This window comes from Sinocyclocheilus rhinocerous, unplaced genomic scaffold (assembly GCF_001515625.1).
Source record: "Sinocyclocheilus rhinocerous isolate Xijiao unplaced genomic scaffold, SAMN03320098_v1.1 scaffold1167, whole genome shotgun sequence".
Lineage (NCBI taxonomy): Eukaryota > Metazoa > Chordata > Actinopteri > Cypriniformes > Cyprinidae > Sinocyclocheilus > Sinocyclocheilus rhinocerous.
The window spans coordinates 294,567-313,960 of record NW_015648750.1 but is presented as its reverse complement, the minus strand read 5'-3'; the positions used below and the strand labels follow the sequence as shown (position 1 = coordinate 313,960).

General features: G+C 38.4%; 2 protein-coding genes across 2 annotated transcripts in view; both read left to right on the top strand.

The window, feature by feature from the left end:
* The window catches only part of LOC107710228 (cytoplasmic polyadenylation element-binding protein 2-like), a 26,961-nt gene extending 12,652 nt beyond the window's left edge, over window positions 1–14,309 (top strand). Inside the window, exons 3-9 of the mRNA XM_016514965.1 lie at window positions 1,585–1,675; window positions 6,418–6,511; window positions 10,003–10,151; window positions 10,809–10,927; window positions 11,790–11,904; window positions 12,106–12,287; window positions 13,467–14,309. Coding sequence (XP_016370451.1) covers window positions 1,585–1,675; window positions 6,418–6,511; window positions 10,003–10,151; window positions 10,809–10,927; window positions 11,790–11,904; window positions 12,106–12,287; window positions 13,467–13,694 — 978 coding nt within the window. The 3' untranslated portion in view covers window positions 13,695–14,309. The remainder of the gene's footprint in view (window positions 1–1,584; window positions 1,676–6,417; window positions 6,512–10,002; window positions 10,152–10,808; window positions 10,928–11,789; window positions 11,905–12,105; window positions 12,288–13,466) is intronic.
* Window positions 14,310–18,846: 4,537 nt separating this feature from the next.
* The window catches only part of LOC107710239 (protein NLRC3-like), a 5,435-nt gene continuing 4,887 nt past the window's right edge, over window positions 18,847–19,394 (top strand). The window contains exons 1-2 of the mRNA XM_016514976.1: window positions 18,847–18,953; window positions 19,114–19,224. Coding sequence (XP_016370462.1) covers window positions 18,847–18,953; window positions 19,114–19,224 — 218 coding nt within the window. The remainder of the gene's footprint in view (window positions 18,954–19,113; window positions 19,225–19,394) is intronic.

The following is a 19,394-nucleotide window of genomic DNA, read 5'->3' as shown; positions in this document are numbered from 1 at the left end:
AACAGTCCCTGAGGGTCTGGGTGCCACAGACAGGAAGTGACAGGACTCGGAGTGAACAGACGTGATGTGACGTGACTCTGGATGATCAGCTGTGATGTGACCTGATTCATGAGGATCAACTGTGACTTGACTTGACTTATGACGAACAACCGTGAATTGACTTGCCTCATGAAGATCAACTGTGACCTGACTTGCCTCATGAAGATATGTTGTGAGTTGACTTGACTCAGGGGAATCAACGGTGACTTGACTCGACTCATGACGATCAACTGTGACTTGACTCGACTCATGAAGATCTGTTGTGACTTGAGACCATAGTAGTGGAAGGGTGACCTCTGGTGGCAAGCAGTTGGAAGTTCATGGACCGGATTCGTGACAGCTTCTTCATGAAACCGTTGCTTTCAAAAAAGAACCTTTTATTTTAAGAGTGTATAAAACCTTTTTTGTGCATTTTTAATCTAATTTTGATAGTTTTGTTATTCATACTACACATTGTTGGAGCAGTATGGTATTCCGAACATATAACATGTCCATTTTCTCACCCAACACCAAAGTGCACGTCTTCAGACCATCATATGTATTTTACATTAGAATGACTGTATTTATTATGGAAATTATATACTTAAGTGTGAACTGAATGTAATGTTTTCGGACACCGTTGCAATTTAGTACATTTAAAATTTGAACGACAAACTGCTAGTATAATCAAGTACTTTACATGTGTTTTAGTATGTTAGCCAGCACATCAAAATAAGTGTACAACAGTTAAATTGTTAAATTTAAGATGATCATTTTTGGAAATATACTTTAAAACTTTAAATTTGATATCACAAGTGCACTTTTAAAAAGTCTATAAGGCACTTAGCCATGAAAGAGTGCTCTTTAAGTACACTCAAGCGGCCTTTTATTAATATTATCTGTAAGTACACTACAAGTGCACATTCAATGCAAAGTCCATTTCTTTTTCAGAAGTGTGTTCATAATGAGGGTCTCCTGTGTTGAGCCTGAAGTGTGTGTGAGCGTGTGTTTCCTGTGATGTACACACACACACACACACACACAGGTCTGTGAGGGCCAGCGGGTGGCGGAGAGCTGTGTTTATGTTCACATTCCTTCTTGGGCTCATTGCGGTAATGACGCAGATATCTTGTGGCATGTTGTCAGGCAGGTGTTGTGACCGGGAGATGGGATGCCGAATCTGCAGAATAGAAGAGGGATATTCTGGTAATGCAGCTGAAAAACAAAAACAAGCGACACACACAAATCTGCCACACATACGCTGGTTTCGTTCTGCCTAAAAACAGTCACGCACCGAGACTAGTTTGGCTGAACCTTCGGTCCAAAATACACTAAACCTAACAAAGCAGCCTGGTTAATTCCACTCGTGACAGCTCTACAAACAACATTCCAGCGGCCATACCAGCATTCAGTCTGCCGCAGTATTCAGGGATTCAGTGGTGACCTGCGTACTGGCGGCCCACATTCCCTGCGTTCTGGTGTGCCTGCTTGCATTAGTGTGCTGCATGCAATCCCATAATTCTGTACCGCACATACTGACACGTTCCTCAACTCCCTCTTCCTCAGGATCGGTCCAGGATGTATGACAGCTTGAACATGCACTCGTTGGAGAGCTCCCTGATCGACATCATGAGGGCGGAGCAGGACCCTCTGAAGGGTAAGATCCATTTCCTGTCGCCATGAGAGTCTCATAAGGCTTTTAAAGACCGAATACATGTTCAGTACGGAAGTTGAGGACAGATTTCACGATATATATGGCTCATGTTATGATTTAGCTTATTTTATTAACTTTTGATTGATGGAAATAAAAAGAGGGTATAACTGAAAAGGCTGTGTTGAGCTTTGCGACGGCCACTGTTGGTTGTTGGATGGTTCTATATATCTAAAAGTGGGGTTATAAAACAGATATTTCGGCTCTAAAATCTGATCGGATGACATTCAAAGAGGTTGTAAAAGGTGCACTAAGCGATATTTGCCAAATGATGTTGATATTTAAAAGCACCAAAACAAACACGCCCATACCCCAACAGGACCTCGCCCCTATTTTGATAACGCCGCCCCACACGTACGTACACAACCCTGGCAGCGACTATGGCAGAATCTGTTATGCCTGCTAGCCGCAGCATATTCAAGCAAAAGCCAACACAGATAAGTTGTGTGAAACAAAGCAAAATCAACACAACTCACCTATCGAGAAGAAACAAAGCAACCTCGGCGTCCGATTCCAAGCCTTCCGCTCCTTAATGTTCTCTCCACCGCTGGAAAGCTGCTCCAATATTTAAACGGGTGCTACCTCTTGCCTGATCGTAACCCTTCTTTTTAATGTTTTGTTCCTCTGAAATGTTCCTATTTTTTTATCTGCCATCTCTCGCTATCTATAGTCGATCTGCTGATATCCGTCCTGTGCACTCACTGAGCGCTCTCTTCTCCCGATCATTACTAGACACGCCCCTTACTGCTGATTGGCTGCGAGTGTGTTTTGGGACTCGGTCCGACACAGTGGTCAAAAGCGTTTTTCAAAAATCGCTTAGTGCACCTTTAAATTAACATAATAATACACAAACGTGTTGCATCTTTCATTTTTTGTCTTGTAACAGTTCTTTATTCATAAATTAGTCTAACTTTAGCAATAAGCTACCTGTGGCTGTGTGAAATAGTGAGTTTGCCATGGTGAATGTCAGTATGAAATCACAGTTGATTATTTTGTCTACTTATTGTGCAGTATTCAACATATCATTACTCCAAATATCTTTAAAATATTTAATCAAGATTGAACTCTTGTGAAAAAGTACACTTTAGCATACAGTGGGTACGGAAAGTATAATTTCCGTACCCACTGTACATTTAAAAAAGTACTTATTACAAAAATAATATACTTTAAAAATAGACTTAAGTATGAACTGAATGTAACGTTTTCCGACACACAATTGCATGTTAATTGTTGCTTAAATTTATATTAAATTCAATTAGGTGAACGTTTTGACCCCGTGAAGTAAGACTTAAGTACATCTTTATATGTAATTTCATAAATACTTCTATTGTCTTTGAAATATGGTTAAAGTGAAGTGCTGAATGTACTGACAAGCATTTATGCTAAACTAAAATTTACTTTAGTTTAGTGTAATTTTTATTCATACTTGTGTGTCATATATTTAAATATATTTGTAATTACACATTTGTAATGCTCCGGTTGCAATTTACTACATTTAATATATTTTATAACTTTAAATGTATGTAAAATAACACAACGATTAAATTATAATCAATTACTTTACATGTGCTTTGGTATGTTAGTCAACACATCAAAACAAGTGTACTTCTTTAAAGCACAACAAAAGATTATTGAAACATAATGATTTAAAATGTACTTTAAAGTAAAACTTTTAAGTTGACATTATTTCAAAGTGCACATTTTAAAAAGTGTGCTTAAGTGTGTTAAACAGTCATGAAAGTGTCTCTCTTCAAGTACATTTTAATGGGCTTTTATTTCATTAATTATATTATCTATGTATACAGTTTTTTTAAAATATACTTTTATAAAATATTCTACAAGTGCACATTCAATACAGTTAAGTGCACTTCTTTGCTAGGCCTCTGAAATGACTTTTCATTCATCACAAATCTCGCGTAGTTTCCAGCCCTTCCCTTCAACCTCCTCCGTATGTTTTGTTATCTTACACCCACTTTTCCCCATTAAGTGAATTCTCAGTGGATAAGATCAAGTCCCTTAGCATTTTATGTTGAAGGTTTCACAAGTACTCCATGCTCAAGGGCTGCACAATTAATCAAATTTCTAATCGCGATTACAATTACGGATGCCACAATTACGTAATCATTCAAAGTCCACTTATGTTATTCTGCATGCTTAAGATGTGTTTTTTTCTTTCTACAGGTTATCTTTTAAGGGTTTTAATTCTAGTTTTAATATAACATTATAATATGCATATGTTTTGCTTTTTTATTTAAATTAGAAACCAATCCAATGTATAGTTGACAGTTGAGGCTTAATGCTATAGAAAAGCAATACAAGTTTTTCAGTTAGAGTGTTTTCAGCTTGTTTATTTTCATCGGTTGCTTCAAACAATGGTATAAACATCATTCAATGTAAATTATGATAATCGTAATTAATAATCGCAATTACAATTTCAAGGGAATAGTCGACAATTATGATTTTTGTCATAATCGTGCAGCCCTACAGTATGCTCCATGGTAAAATCACAGTAATGCACTGTCTGTCATGGCCTTTTGCTTTATTTAAACCCAAGTATCGTTCAGTGGGAGTTGTTTTTGTGTTGAGCGGTGTGTCTCTGTGTCATAGGAGGGCAGAGAGGTGCGTGTGGTGCTGTGATCAGGGTGTGGCACTGCGCTACACTCACTCTCTGTCTGCTTCTCTCACTGGAGCTTCTCGCTCAGCCTGCTGGAGCAGATGGACCAGACACATGGGGCGGCACCTACTGCAGAGACCGAGAGAGAGAGAGAGGGAGAGGGAGAGGGAAGGGTGTGGGTACGGCCTATATTTAGCGCAGGACACACTCTGCCATCCTGTGTTTGACAGATAAAGGACAGGAGAGTGAGTGAGGGTCTCTATGGTTTACACAGGCCCTCCTTTAAAGTCAACATGAAACCTTATTTATGTTAACACTTGATCGTGCATGATTTATAATGCAGCCGTTCTAAAATATTGCCTCAGTTGACATTATAATTTAATGCTGGTTACTGTTAATGTAATAAAGGTTACAGCAATAACAGCAAATAACAATATATAATAGAAATTGTATCATTTGGAAAGACCGGGATGCTCTGGAATATCCTGTTTCAGTCAGGAAGTATGGAAGTAATATAACTTTCTAATGACATTTCATGTTGACTTTAATCTGTAAATTAGGGGGTTAATAGTACAAAACAACCAGATTATGATCTAAATGTTTTATTAGCTAAGCTACCTGTGCTTTAGCTTTTCAAACATGCTGTCGTGCGCTTAATCGGACAGATCATGGGAGATGTCCTGAGCGAAGCACTCCTAAGAAACCTGCTTAATAAACGACGGCTCGGTTAATGGGTCGTCACGAGCGGTTGCCGGCATCAGGGAATGTGCTGACACCAGCTAAAGCACTCAAAACAACACAGTGCTGTTGAAATATTAAACACTTGGCAGACTTGGCTTGTGATGCTGTTGTGTGTAATCAAAAAAGCAGATGAAACGAAACAGTAGTTTGATTCACTGTGGATAGACGACAGGAGCTCTGTGAAACATTGTAATGTCTCTAGGAGCGTCCACGTTTAATAATCGGACACCAGATGGGTTGTGTGTGTGTGTGTGTTAAGAGGACTTGGAAGAATTACAGCTGATTCTCTGTGTACCTGGATGTTTTCTAAAAAATCTGTCAGACAAGATTATGGATAAATCTCAGGACAACATGTGCAGGTTTCCACATTTGACCCCAAAATCAAACAGAAAAAAAGAGAGAATTTTTATTTAGCAAAAAAAAAAAAAAAAAAATGAAGCCCTGCAGCCCTTGCAATTTCAACAAAATCTAATCTATGGGTGACAAATCAGCAGAATTTGCAACAACAATGTGTAATGCATCACAGAAAACCAAACGTTTCTATTTGCCCCTCCCTCTATCTGACGGGGCCCCTCGCTCTGGCTGGGCCCTTCATCCTAACCATCCCCCATGTTACAGAGCCCCTGACAAACACAGATGCAAAGTACATTTTTCTGTGTCTTAAGTGCTCATGGGATGTGTCATGTGACAGAGCTTCAGAGATTTGACGCTCTGTGTTTGCATGTGTCATATGACCGGGGTCAAACGTAAGGGTGACCTAGTAACACAGCAAAGCTAGTTCATCATTTCTAGAAACATTCCTCATGAGGGACAAGGGTTCCCTTTCAAAACCCACTGAGTCGCTTTGTTGTCCTCTGCTTTATCAGGCAGAATCCCAATGGAAATAGAACTTCTTAAGGCCTGTTTATGTAAATTATAGCTATAACAATAACTATATTAGCATCCATATCAGCACACAATCTCATTCTGTTTATTATAAGCACACACTGCAGTTTTGTCGTTTACAGCTTTAAATGCTCAGTATCTTTTAATTCTGGGGGATTCTGATTGGCTGATTCTGATTGGTGTTTTTATCATTCATAAGTTGGAAAAAAAGCCGTTCTGAAAGTGATTCAATTAACATGTTGCTAAGCTAATGATATGATGTTTAAAAAAACGCAACCAGAAATGCAAAGGTTGTTAGCTGGTCTGTTCCAGTGAGCTTGTAGCAGTGCAATCTGGGATCTAGATGCTTAAAAATGCTCCCTACATAGGCAACTTTGTAGGTTTTGTAACACTGGCATGTGGCTGTATGTTTCATACTGCTCTCTCTGTCTCCCTCTCTCATGTTCAGGCCGTGTGGGATGCCCCCACCCAGGCGCTGACAGCCTACTCATGCTCAATGGTAATTATGACAGTGAGCTACAGTTTATTTTTTCTTTTCTTCTGTCTGTAATACACTCATATGTAGCAGAGGCCATCTTTAGAGACAGTCCTACCAACGTAGGCCTGGAAATTACATATTTTTGATGAAGATGGGCTGCTTAAAACAAGTTAATATTCCCAGAGGTGTGACGTACTTGTACTAATTTGTGTATGTTAGCATTTAGCATCTAGCATCCAGGGCCACAACTATTTTTTTTTATTCTAGTAATTATATTGCTATTTAATTGTTACAGAAATTATGTTAAACCTTAAAGTTCTGCCCAGTCACACCTTGGAGCATTGAAGGTTACTGTACCTTTGGACCATTGTGCCACAATAAATAATTTTAAATATATGAAATTTTATAATTGAAGTACCAATGTAGTCTGGGGCTTGATGTCTTCATCTGTGTTTCTGAAATCCTCTGCTCAGGCATGTTCTTCGGTTTAAAACTGTCATACTTATTAGTCATAAATGCTGTGGTTTGGCTCACTTTGCCACTCTCAAATGTTCTCGCTTACGTCATTTACAGTGATGTATTGTTTGTTGCCTTAATGTTATTTTATACATATGTTCCTGATGTTTTTGCACCTGAGTAGTTCTGTAATGAAATTTCAACAATTTAGCATTTTACTTTGATACATGGTGAGGTAATCCTGTCTGACTAATCAGCTCGCTGCATCCAGACGGAGCGTCTGCCAGTAGGGCTCCATCCATTTTTAGCCAGCGTGACTGAACTCTTGCTGCTTGTGTTTGGCTGAGCTGATATTCGGTACGCTCAGTTTGGATCACAGTCTCTGAAGCTGCGCACGATTGTGCTTTTCTCTCTTGTGATGACATATTTCAGTAACAGCTGTTGCTTTCTTTTTTGGATAATTGGATCATCATAGATTATACTCTAAAAATAACTGTCGTTGTAGACAAAAGCTTTCTTTTTGTTTGCTTTGTGTCTTTAATCAGTGGTGTTTACTAAGGGTGTATTCACACCTGTCTTGTTTGGTTCGATTGAATTGAACTCAAGTTCGTTTCCCCCCTTGGTGCAGATCATTTGGGCAGGTGTGAATACAGCAATCACACTCGGGTGCGGACCAAACAACCACACCGAGACCCAGCTGAAGAGGTGGTCTCGGTCCGGTTCCAAACGAACTCTGGTACGCTTGAGAATTTCTGTCCAATGAATGGATGACCGTTAGCACACGTGTAGTTTTGTTTTGCAATTTCTGGTTCACTTGCAAAAAGGGCAGTGTGAAAGCGAACCACACCAAACAAAAAAAATCAACATTGTATTTGGTCCGGACCAAAGCAAGTGAACTAGCGGACTTTCCTGGTCTGAATACATCCTAAGTCAGCCATTAGTATTACTATTGCTCATATTTAGGGTTAGTGACCTGAACAAAGCCCAAACCAGAAATATTACACAGTTTTTGTCTGGTGGACCTCCATAGAGGTACATTGATGGATTGACCTGAGCCATATTTAGAGACTAGATTATCAGTTTTGGGAATGGACTTTGAATCTGTCCTGTGGTCGACCAGTATAGATTTTTCTGATGGCCGATGCCAAAATCTTAGAGAGCAGGGTGGTCCATATGAAGTGAAATATGTGATCAGCCTATTTAATCCAGAGGCCTTTAACCCTACTCCTGGAGACCCAAGCTCTGTCTGAAATCGCTTACCGTCTAGTAGGTGCTAGGTTTGGGTTAAAACTTAATTGGCGACCTTTAAAAGTATGTTCTATATAGTATGAATTTGGGAAGTATGAATGAATTTGGACATATTAAATCTGCCATGTTGTTACTGTCATGTGATTTACCAGCGTCAGTTGCACCATTTCACTGCCATTCATAAATCCTCTCCCGTGGCCTCATGGGATAGTACAGTGTCCACTGGATGCGCACTTTAGAATCTCGGAAGGTCATCCGGGTACTTTTCATGTACTGTTTTTTGAATACAATGAATTTGGACATGCTATTCTTTTCACATACTGTTTTCACCTACTATATATTTGGATGCAGCACCAGTGTCCCGCAAAGTTTAGCTCCAACCCTCATCAAACACACCTGAACCAGCTAATCAATGTCTTTGGGACCACTTGAAAAATCACAGGCAGGTATGTTATAGCAGGTTGGAAATAAACTGTGCCAGACATTGGGTCTCCAGGAGCAGGGTTTAAGACCAAGATAGTAAATCTTCAGTTTCTTTTTCAGCTGTGAAGCAAATGGCAGGGCCAGTGTTACCACGTTGTGGAACAACTAAGTAGTGCAACAACAAAAAAAACAAAAAAAATAGTTGCATGTACAAGCTGAGTGTACAGAGTATATGCAATTAGAACAATCGGGCTGCGTTTGTACAGTAAGCACATACTGTGACGATGACAAAATTTATAACACGCACACTGTACACGAACCCTAGTGTACGTGTAAAAACCGAAGAAAATTCTGTGAGCATGTGCTGGGTTCTCAATGCTGTCAAAATAAAAATCCTGCTTCCAAGACTTGCTGGCCAAACCGAAATCTTAACAATGACGATAATTGAAAATATCGGTACCGATATTAAAAATATCGGTAATGGTCAACTGATATGATATATCGATTGATCACAAGTAGTTAACTACCAATAACCACCCAAGACACACAGCAACACACTGAAAAGAACGCTTACAACACTTTAAAGGGGTCCTACAATGCTCTTTTACAATGTCTTGAATTTGTTTTGGGGGTGTACTGCTCTCATGCTTGGTGGTTCGAAAAACGCATTATTTTTTACATAATTTACATTATTACAAAACCTTTCTCCCCAGTCTGGCACAAACGGCTCGATTAGTTCCGGGTTAGATGAACGCCCGCCTTCTAAAAAACGAAATGTGGTGTGATTGGTTAGCTATCCCAGTGCGTTGGTTGTGATTGGCAAACAGTTTAGACGGTGTTTCAGTACTGCCCCGCCCCTTGCCAAAGCAGCAAGTTTAGTTAAGGATGGCGTCAATACTGCCATATCAATTTGAGCCGGATTCAGACCCAGAGAATATTGAACAAGAGGATTGCGCAGAACCTTTGCACGCACGGATATTGCAAGACATATTAGAGTGGTAACATTATTATTATTTTTTTTTTATTGGCTAAATCACGTTTTAGATAGGATGTCAACAACCTCTTAAAAATAACTGCATTTACTGTTAAAAAAAACTTAAAGCACTGTTTATTTCATTTGTATCTTTCTTCTCTTGTGTTGATTTGTTCCATTGTTTGTAATTTGCTTCATTTTTATTTCAATAATTGCTTGAGGACTTTCTGACATTAGTTAGCCGAATTGTGACATTATAGTGGTATCTACAATTTTGGTATCATTACAACCTTATTTTCGGCAAGAAATCGTTATTTCATTATATATAGATCAGCATATACAAGATTTTAGTCGTATCACCTATCCCTATGTCTAACTAGTGTACCTACATCTGCATGCTAGTTTCAAAAGTATGTTTGTACAGATTAAAATCATTATATTTCCTTATGAAAAAGGATCTGCAACAGTTCCTGCTTCTCTCTATCTGACTCTCACGATCTCATCTTTCCCACAGATGAAATCACAAGCAGTTTTCGGCGCTTTGGTCATCTGTTTGTTGATTGGCCACACAAAGCAGAGAGCAAGTCTTACTTCCCCCCTAAAGGTACTTCTAGAAAAATCACCACATTCATAGCAAACAGAGCAATAGAAATCTGCATGAACATACTGTAAACACACTACCAGTCAAAAGTTTGCACACACCTTCCCCTTCTTTATTACTGTTTTTCACATTGTAGAATAACAAGTCTTCATAACAGTGACATCATGATCATGAAAACGATAGATTTAATCAGATGCGTCCAAACATTTGGTTATGGATATGTTATAATACAAATGACCAATTAATTATGTTTACAAATTTCAGATACACAAAAATAGTAGCTTATTTCATATTATATACATGCAGTGAATGTGCGTTCAGAGAAATGTGACTATAATGTAGTGATTGAAGTCACTTTCAATTCCAAACAGCTTTCTATTGGTCAGTGCAGAAAATCTGCATGACCACCTTCAACCCGATGCAAAATCTGCATGGAAAATGTCTATTGTTTTAAATGTATTAACATTTTAAATGTATTAATTTGAGTATTATAAATTGAATGTTTAGATATGTAATAATGAATAATGTGTGCTCTGTAACTAGCGAGATTCACCCAATGCCTCTGGTTGCTGTGATCCTTAGTTTTTATTAATTCAGTCAGAAATCGGATGTTACATTGAGCTCTGGTTGCCGTGGTTACAGTGATTGACTGTTGTCTAGGTTACGCCTTCCTCCTGTTCCAAGAAGAGAGCTCAGTTCAGGCGCTGATCGAAGCCTGTCTGGAGGAGGATGGGAAACTCTACCTGTGTGTGTCCAGCCCCACCATCAAAGACAAGCCCGTGAGTCCAGATACATTCACATGCTGCCAGAGTCCATGATACCATCTCAGTGATGAGAGGAAAGTGTGTTTATTCTTTCATTTGAGTCTGAAGTCTTCAGATATTTAAACCAAAAGGGACACAACAAAACATCACTATGAGTGAATAGACCTTCAGTTCTCCAAAACGGAATAAACATCATTCAATCTTGCCTGCATCTGTTTTTAACTAGTGTCTGACACATGCCATCTGTTTTTAAAGAAGTGTGTTGTTGCTTTGGAAAAAATACATGGATTTAATTTTAAATATGCTGTAATTGTGAATATTCTCTAATTGTGAAAAAGAAGCACACTTTATGGTGGAGGGTGGAAGAGAGTGCTGTTCGTTCACTTCCCCCACTTCCTTTTCCTGCCGGTACTGAGTCTCGAACCCACGGCCTTTGGGTTACAAGTCCAATGAGCTTGCTGCTCTTCATTTAAATACTTGGCTAGTGCTTGCTGCAGCAGTTCAGAAACCCTCCACCTCCCCCAGCTCCACCTGTATAGATCTGTTACGGGTTGATTTCATGTATGTTATATGTGCAGCAGCAGTATTTCTTGCATGCTCACTGCAACATGTCTGTGGATGTATTGGCAAGTAGCAAGTACTTGTTGCTATGCATAAAATATAATCCTTTAATTGTACTTAAAAGCAACATTTCTTATTTGACATTATTACAAAGTGAGTTGAGAAACAGTCATGGAAATCTTTTAGTACACTACAAATGCTTATTCAGTGTACAGTTCAACATACAATTAAGTGCACTTCTTTTTCACAATGGTGTCTTTTTTCTGTTTTCATGTACACTGTGTTTCATATGCGGGATTTGTATGTGGTTTTTCAGGTCCAGATTCGTCCTTGGAACCTGAGTGACAGTGATTTTGTGATGGATGGATCTCAGCCGCTGGACCCTCGTAAGACCATCTTTGTTGGAGGAGTGCCACGTCCACTCAGAGCTGGTAAGGCAAACACGCGGCTCGTTGTTGTATTTGTTTTAAACTACAGCATATGATGTCCACAATGTGAAGAGATGCCAGTTATCTCAACAAAGATTAATTTCACTGTGGTTCGTCTTCTAACTGTTTCAAAAAGTATTAAAAAGTTTTCTTTTTTTTGGGGGGGGGGTATTAAATAGACGTTAATTGTATCTTTCTCTGCAGTGGAGCTGGCCATGATCATGGACCGCTTGTATGGTGGAGTGTGTTACGCGGGTATTGACACTGATCCAGAGCTGAAGTACCCAAAGGGGGCGGGGCGTGTGGCCTTCTCCAATCAGCAGAGCTACATTGCTGCCATCAGCGCCCGATTCGTCCAGCTGCAGCATGGCGACATCGACAAACGGGTAAGTAGACGGCACTTACGTGTTTGTTTGAGACTAGTAACATCCAGAATAGCACACTACCATACTACTCTTAGTGTATAGTATGCATACTGTGCACAGTGCCGTCCTTAGAGGGGTGCAACTGGTGCGGTCGCACCAGGGCCCCGCGTCAGCTAAGGACAGCCCTGACTGTGCATAGTATGCTATTCTGATTTATTATTTCCTGTGTACATAGACTTGCTAGATTTGATCAAATGTGCAGTATAACAAAGAACATATGCCACAATGCAACTGATATTATTTTCATTTCATCCGTCACATTGTGTTAAGAAACATAGCGCTGAAAGAGCACTTAACGTTTTAATATTACATTATCGGCAAGTATAGTTTTATACAATATTTGAAGAACACTACAAATGCACATTCAATACAGTTAAGTGCACTTCTTGCATTGCATCGTTGTATGCAACATTAACTACATGTAATAATTAAACCAAATCTCATTAATCCAAGGCTATAATTGTATCATTATTTTACCCATCACTTTGTAGTCCATATCATATGCACACAATAACTGTGTCATGGTCAGTGTTGGGAAGTTATGCTAAAAAAGTCATCTTCAACACTGTAATTAGATTACTATACAAATCATTCTCTCTATGAAGTATTGCATTACTTATTACAAACTACTTTCTAAGTCCCATATCAACCTCGACCAGTTAAACAACATAAGGATAAACATGAACTGATCTTTCTTTTTTTTTTTTTTTTAAATAAATAATATCAAATTGCATAAATTATTCTTGAACTGACCAAATTATTTAAATGGAGATTACATTAAAAACATACATTTTAATATTAGATATAAAATTTTGATGTTAAATCCACTATTGTTTTATATTGAGTTGTTCTATTGTCTATACAATTAAATATTGTGCAAACTATAGAACAACTCTATATAAAACAATGGCGGATTACATCAGAAGTAACTGTAATTAAATTGAAGAAAAATTAAGAGTAATCCCTTACTTGAATTTTTCAAGGGAAAAGTAATTAAATTAATAGCCTAATAATTAATTACTTAGTAATGCATTTCACCCAACACGGGTCATGGTACTGTTTAATTAACTATACCAGAGTACTTTACCAGAGTAGAAATGAACCAAAAACAACCGTGTTTCTCTTGTTCATGTGACACAGGTGGAGGTGAAGCCATACGTGCTGGATGACCAGCTGTGCGACGAATGCCAGGGGGCACGTTGTGGCGGAAAGTTCGCCCCGTTCTTTTGCGCCAATGTCACCTGCCTGCAGTATTACTGTGAGTTCTGCTGGGCAAACATCCACTCCCGCGCCGGCCGCGAGTTCCACAAGCCGCTGGTCAAAGAGGGAGCCGACCGCCCCCGCCAAATCCACTTCCGCTGGAACTGAAGACGGGGACTCCGGGAGTGCCGGGAGCGGCAGCATGCAAGACGACGCAGAAACAACACGTTTGCTGCGGGAAGAAAAAGATGCTTAGTTTGGCCCCTGAACCCAAGCTGTCAGTATAGAGTACATAACCATATACAGTATATAGAGAATATATATGACTATAAATATATAAATATATCTTTATCTTTTGTAGCAGCCAGAAACACTACAAGCCTCAGTTTATTTCACCAAACCACTTCTTTCTCCTCCCTCCCTGTGCATCTCAGGCTCGGAACAGAGTTTTTGTGGTACGTTCATGTTTTTTAAAAAGGAGATTAAGAAAAAAAAAGAGATTGATTTTTTGTAGTTTTTTCAAATTATTTTTATATGTGAGATTTAAAAAGTAGAAACGAGAATGTTTTCGCTTGGGGGGGCAGCCTGTCCGTTCTGTTCATTCGTTCTGTCCGTCGTGTGTCCGTCTGCTGCTAAATCCCCCCCCTAGTGGGCAAAGTGCGCAATTGTCTCTGGAAAACCCTTGATGACGTAATCTCTGATGCCTGCCCTGGATCTCGAACCAAAGGTAGCAAAACGCGCGGCCTGAAAACGAGACGTTCGCCGCGGAATATACAAAAAAAACAAAAAAAACAATAATATTTCCCCCCTTGATGTTTTGCTCCAATGTGCTCTTAGCAGGAATAGGAATGATTCAATAATTAATTACTGAGACTTTCCATTTTCCACTGGCAAAAAAAAAAGACAATACCTCAGAATATTAATCTGGCTTGTTATTGCTCTACTCTTGCAATTTAATCACAAGCTATAGAAGAAGCTTTGCTGCTAAATAGGATATGACGATTAGATAGTGTCGGTGTTCTATGCCATTGTGACGTCACTGGCGATGTCATACACAGAAATGCAGTCCGTTCCCTCTCGCACGGCATGGCCGATCGTCGCCATGGAAACACAGAATGTGAAAACTTACATGCATGTTTGTGGCTGTACATCATTTGCATGCAGTGTAAAGGTTGCCAGCACATATAAGAAAGAAAAAAAACACAAACAAAACATGATGCATATTAACGATAAACAGAGGAATGTATGTAGCATGAGGCAAAAGAAGGTCAGACTCTTAGATATAAGATAATATAATATCGAAAGGAAAAAAATGTAAAATTCTTCGTAAAACCTTTGCATGCGTTGTTGTGATGATTCCTTTACGAACTTATTACGAGAGCAGTGACGTTAGTTTTTAGAGTAGTGAGTTCTGCCATTTTGTAACTCGATAATTAGTCAAGAGACGGTGTGCTGTCCTGTGGTTTTCGTGTCTTGTCTTCGTGCCGTGTGAGTCTAGTTATGAATTGAGGTTTCAGTTCGATTTAAACTCTATGATCCAGAGGATCGTCTCTGGACGTTTAACCTTTGCCCTTCCTGAACACCCCTGAATGCCACCCCTCTTACTGCGATAGAGCGCAGGACAAGGACGTTTTCCGTGGTAGCTTTGATATGATGTAGTTCGTAGGAATTCGCGAAGTAATCGTACCCGTGGTCATTGTCTGTGCGTGGTGGGCGGAGCCTAGCGCCGCGTTTCGTAGTTTATTCTCTGGACAAAATCTATCGGTAAGAACAGCCGTGGAGAAAAGAGAGACGAGAGACGTCACAAAAGGAACCCTGTGGCGAAATGTTTTGTAGCGTTAGCATTTTCGATCGGATCGGTCTTAAGGACAATCTCTACAGAAGCAATGGTCGTTTGGTACTGTACTGCTCTTTCTGTCTGTCTGTCTGTTGTTCTTTTTGCACTCTATATATCCTTGTGTTCTCGGGTTTGGTGAAGAATTCAGTGCCCTTGTCGTACTGTCCAGTTCGTGTATGTGATTTAACCTTTCAACAGTGAGCTGAGATTGTGTGTTTATTTATTGCGTATATGTGTCTATTTATTTGTCGACGTGTTTCCAGACTCTTGCGGACACGTGATGCACTACCTTTTCGATTTCTCTCCTCTCTTTTCTCCTCTAAGAGAACCAATCCCTCTTTTTCCTGACGTTTGGAGTCGAACGCAAAACTTTTATTTTGTATCACTTGTATCACCTTTTTTTGTATACTATTTGGTTGTAGAAGAATTGCGACCTATTTTAAGTCTATTGGATAATTTAAATATCTTTATTTTTTACATAGTAACTTATTTGATGTATTGTGTAAGACGCTGGACCCAGATTCTATTTAAGCGATTACGGCGATCTACCGTGTACTCGGAGTAACTAGCGAAGGTGTTTCTGGGAGCTAATCAAGATGGCCGCCGCATCGTCGTCGTCGTCTTTCTCTCTGTTGGTGAAGAGTAGCGCGCTCCATTTTTCGTGTTCAACACTGTTGCTTTGTACGTGTATGTGTGGGTTTTTGTTGTCGTCATCGTCGTCGTTTTGAAAAATCATATTTATTTGACTATTTTTGTAGACAGATAACTATTTGATTTAAATTGTATTTTTCTATTTCTGTAGACCTCTGACTCTCACTTGATTTGCCCATGTATTTATGGTTACGTTCACACGCAGCGTCGCACTGGAAGATGCAAAAGGCCGTTTTTTTTTAATCATCCGTGCAGTTGTGTGTGTGTATGAATCTATTTATGTATTATTGCTTAGCACACATCGATTTGATTACTATTTAATTGGTCGTGTATTTAATTTGAAGGAAGGAAGCATTGAGGGTTCTACTATGTTCATGGAAAACACTTGAGACTCTCCCTGGTTAGATGGAGGAGTATCAGCCCTCCCCTCACTGATACTCAGAAACTTGAATATAACACATTTTGAAAGGCTTACTAACCTCGAATCTGTGTTGTGACGTGCAATACTGTTTCTAATGTTTGTATAAAAAAAAGTGAGAATTGCAGTGTATACCTTTTTAATGCAGATTTATTTTTTTCATTGCATATTTTGCAAATTTCTGATTCACAGTGTCATTTTTTACTGTCAGAAAAGATGAAACCCCTTTTTTTCATTGCAACTATTTTTAAATCCAGATATCTTTGTACCGATGTAAATGATTGTAGTTATTTTGGATAGTGTTTTGCTAACAAAAGGAGAAACTTTTTCATGCATATTTCTATTTTTTGTTTTTTGTTTTTTTATTTTACTCTAATAGTAGCAAAATATTTGGGATAATTTTTCATATTATATGTCATTAATATTATTTTGTATTTTTATGTGGAAAGATATGAATATATAATTTTATGATGCTAACTGCTAAAATATTATTTCAATTTGAATTATTTTTAAAGCTAAAATCTTTGTAATATTGTTAATGTTCTAGTTTCTAAATCAAGTTTGTGTAGATTCACACAAGTGGTTTATGAAGTGTTCCGACTGTAATTATTACCGAATGGCTCTTTGATATGCAAACTGAATATCATGTTGTTCCTTATTTTGATTTGTTTTGTATTTAAATGGGGTGTTGATTACAATCTTTTTTCTTTCGTTTCCTGAATAAAGACCCATTCTGTTCAGACACAAGCCGCGTCTCATCTGTATACTTTTGGAACACGTTTTAAGTCGTTTTAGAAATATTTCCATTCGCAGCTCAATTGAGGATTCGAATCTATGAGCCTTCAGGCGCCCCCTGGAGGTAGAAGCACTATGGGGTCATACAAGGAGGGGTTTGTTGTTATTTTAATGTATTGTAATTATTTCCATTTATAGATTAAGAAAAGAAAAAAAAATTACCCAAAACAAATTCAATGATAAATAATATGTTTTCAAAGCTTCTGTTATCGATTTTCTAAAAGGAAACGCAACAAGTTTGATTGCAATTTATTCTAAAACTTTATTTCAAACCCATAGAAAAAGTATTATCAATTAATATTGCGTCTCCTGGTAAGACACTACAATTAAGCAGAAATTTACCTGCAAGTTTACACAAACATGAATGCATAAGTGATAAATACTTACCTGGCCCCGCCTGTAAACCAGGTTGCTCATCCTGAAGGAGAACGGAAACCGAAACTGCGGCTCCGACGACGCACCGACTCAGACAAGGTGAATACACTTCTGCACGTAGTTTGTTTCTTCAATATTTAGCGTTTTTTTCCGTCTTAAAAACAGTAAGAATGACTGGAGTCATTCAAATTTTGAAAATGCATTAATCAGAACGTTAATTGTGCGAACTCTGCGTATGTAGGCTACTATGTTTGTGTTAAAGATCAAGTAAAAATCATTCAGATTATTAGATGTTTCAGAAGTTGCTGAATGGCCATCCCAGGTAAATAAGTACGAAGACCTCAGAGAGGATAACATGACCTGCTGATCTGATGCATGTTAAATTCAGGTCTATTCCCTTCTTTCAAAGCTGTCTTGTTAAACGCAGCTACAGTGTACGGTGGCCGAGAAGTGCAGAGCAAATCACAATTCTGAAAACAAAATAACAAATTACAAACGCAAATTATTTTGTTTTCGAATTTGTCATTGTGTTTTCTGACTTGTTATAATGTTTTCTGAATTGTTGTTGTGCTTTCTGAATTGTTATTTTGTTTTTTAGACTTGCATTTGCGTTTGTAATTTGTTATTTTGTATTCAGAATTGTGATTTGCTCTGCACTTCTCGGCCACCGTAACAGTGGCACCCAGCGTTCAAATTTAAGGGGAGGAAAAACAAACAAACAAACAAAAACGTATATTTTCTCTTGGTTTTCCTGCATGAAAATTGAGCATGTGAAGTCGTTCCAAATTAAGTTTGTCATTGTTGTTGTTCATCTAGTTTCTCCTCTTATTTATTGTTACTTGATATGCTACATATAAACCATTTTTAATTAGTTTGATTTCGATTTTTTAAAACCTTCATCCACATCCGAAAATGAGGGGTATGATGGGGCCCCTCAATTCGAACACTGGTGGCTCCCATGTCATATACATACTGGTCAGTCCCAAGGAGTATTGAAATAGTACACTTACAAGTATACTACTAGTACACTGATATTTGTATACTTGCTACACAAAGTATACTTAAAAATATACTTGAACTTTACTTAAGTATACTTAATAAAATAAACTTGAAGTATACTACTTTTTGGTAAGGGTAGGCAAATAAAACAGGAAGTATGGAAATGATGTTTAACTGACAGAAAGCACTTTGGGTGTATAAATGTCGACTTTAGGATCTTTTAAGGTGTCTGGAAAAACGCTGCCATGAGTGAGTCAAGTGAAACCAAAGATAATGTCACATCCAGCCATGAGGACAAAAACAGCGGCAGCTGCTCCCCTACTATACCCCACACATCCAATCAATCCGAAAGGTATGTTTGTTTATTTATTTATTTATTGTTTATTAATGATTCAAAAATCTCTGCATGTAATCCTATTGGTTAATTTGATGGCTTCGAACAGAACAACGATTAAAAAGAGATTATTTGTTCAGTTCCTGATGTTGACTTGATTCCCTGAATGTTTTTGTAGTGTTGAGGTGCATCAGCAGAAGAGAGCTGCCTCTCCAGTGCTTAGCCATGTTTCTATGAAGAGTGATGCATCGATGGATCCTCCAGTTAAATTCCAGGAGGAAGATCAGAGGTAATACACATTTATTTAGTGAGGCTATAGTGATTTGACTGACATCTTTCTCATCATAAGCCAACATTCAAAATATTTATTTTCTAGTTTAGTTTGGTAAATGTCTGGACTTTGGAAAGGATGCCACATCACCACCTCGGGTGTGCATTATTTTCATATATATATATATA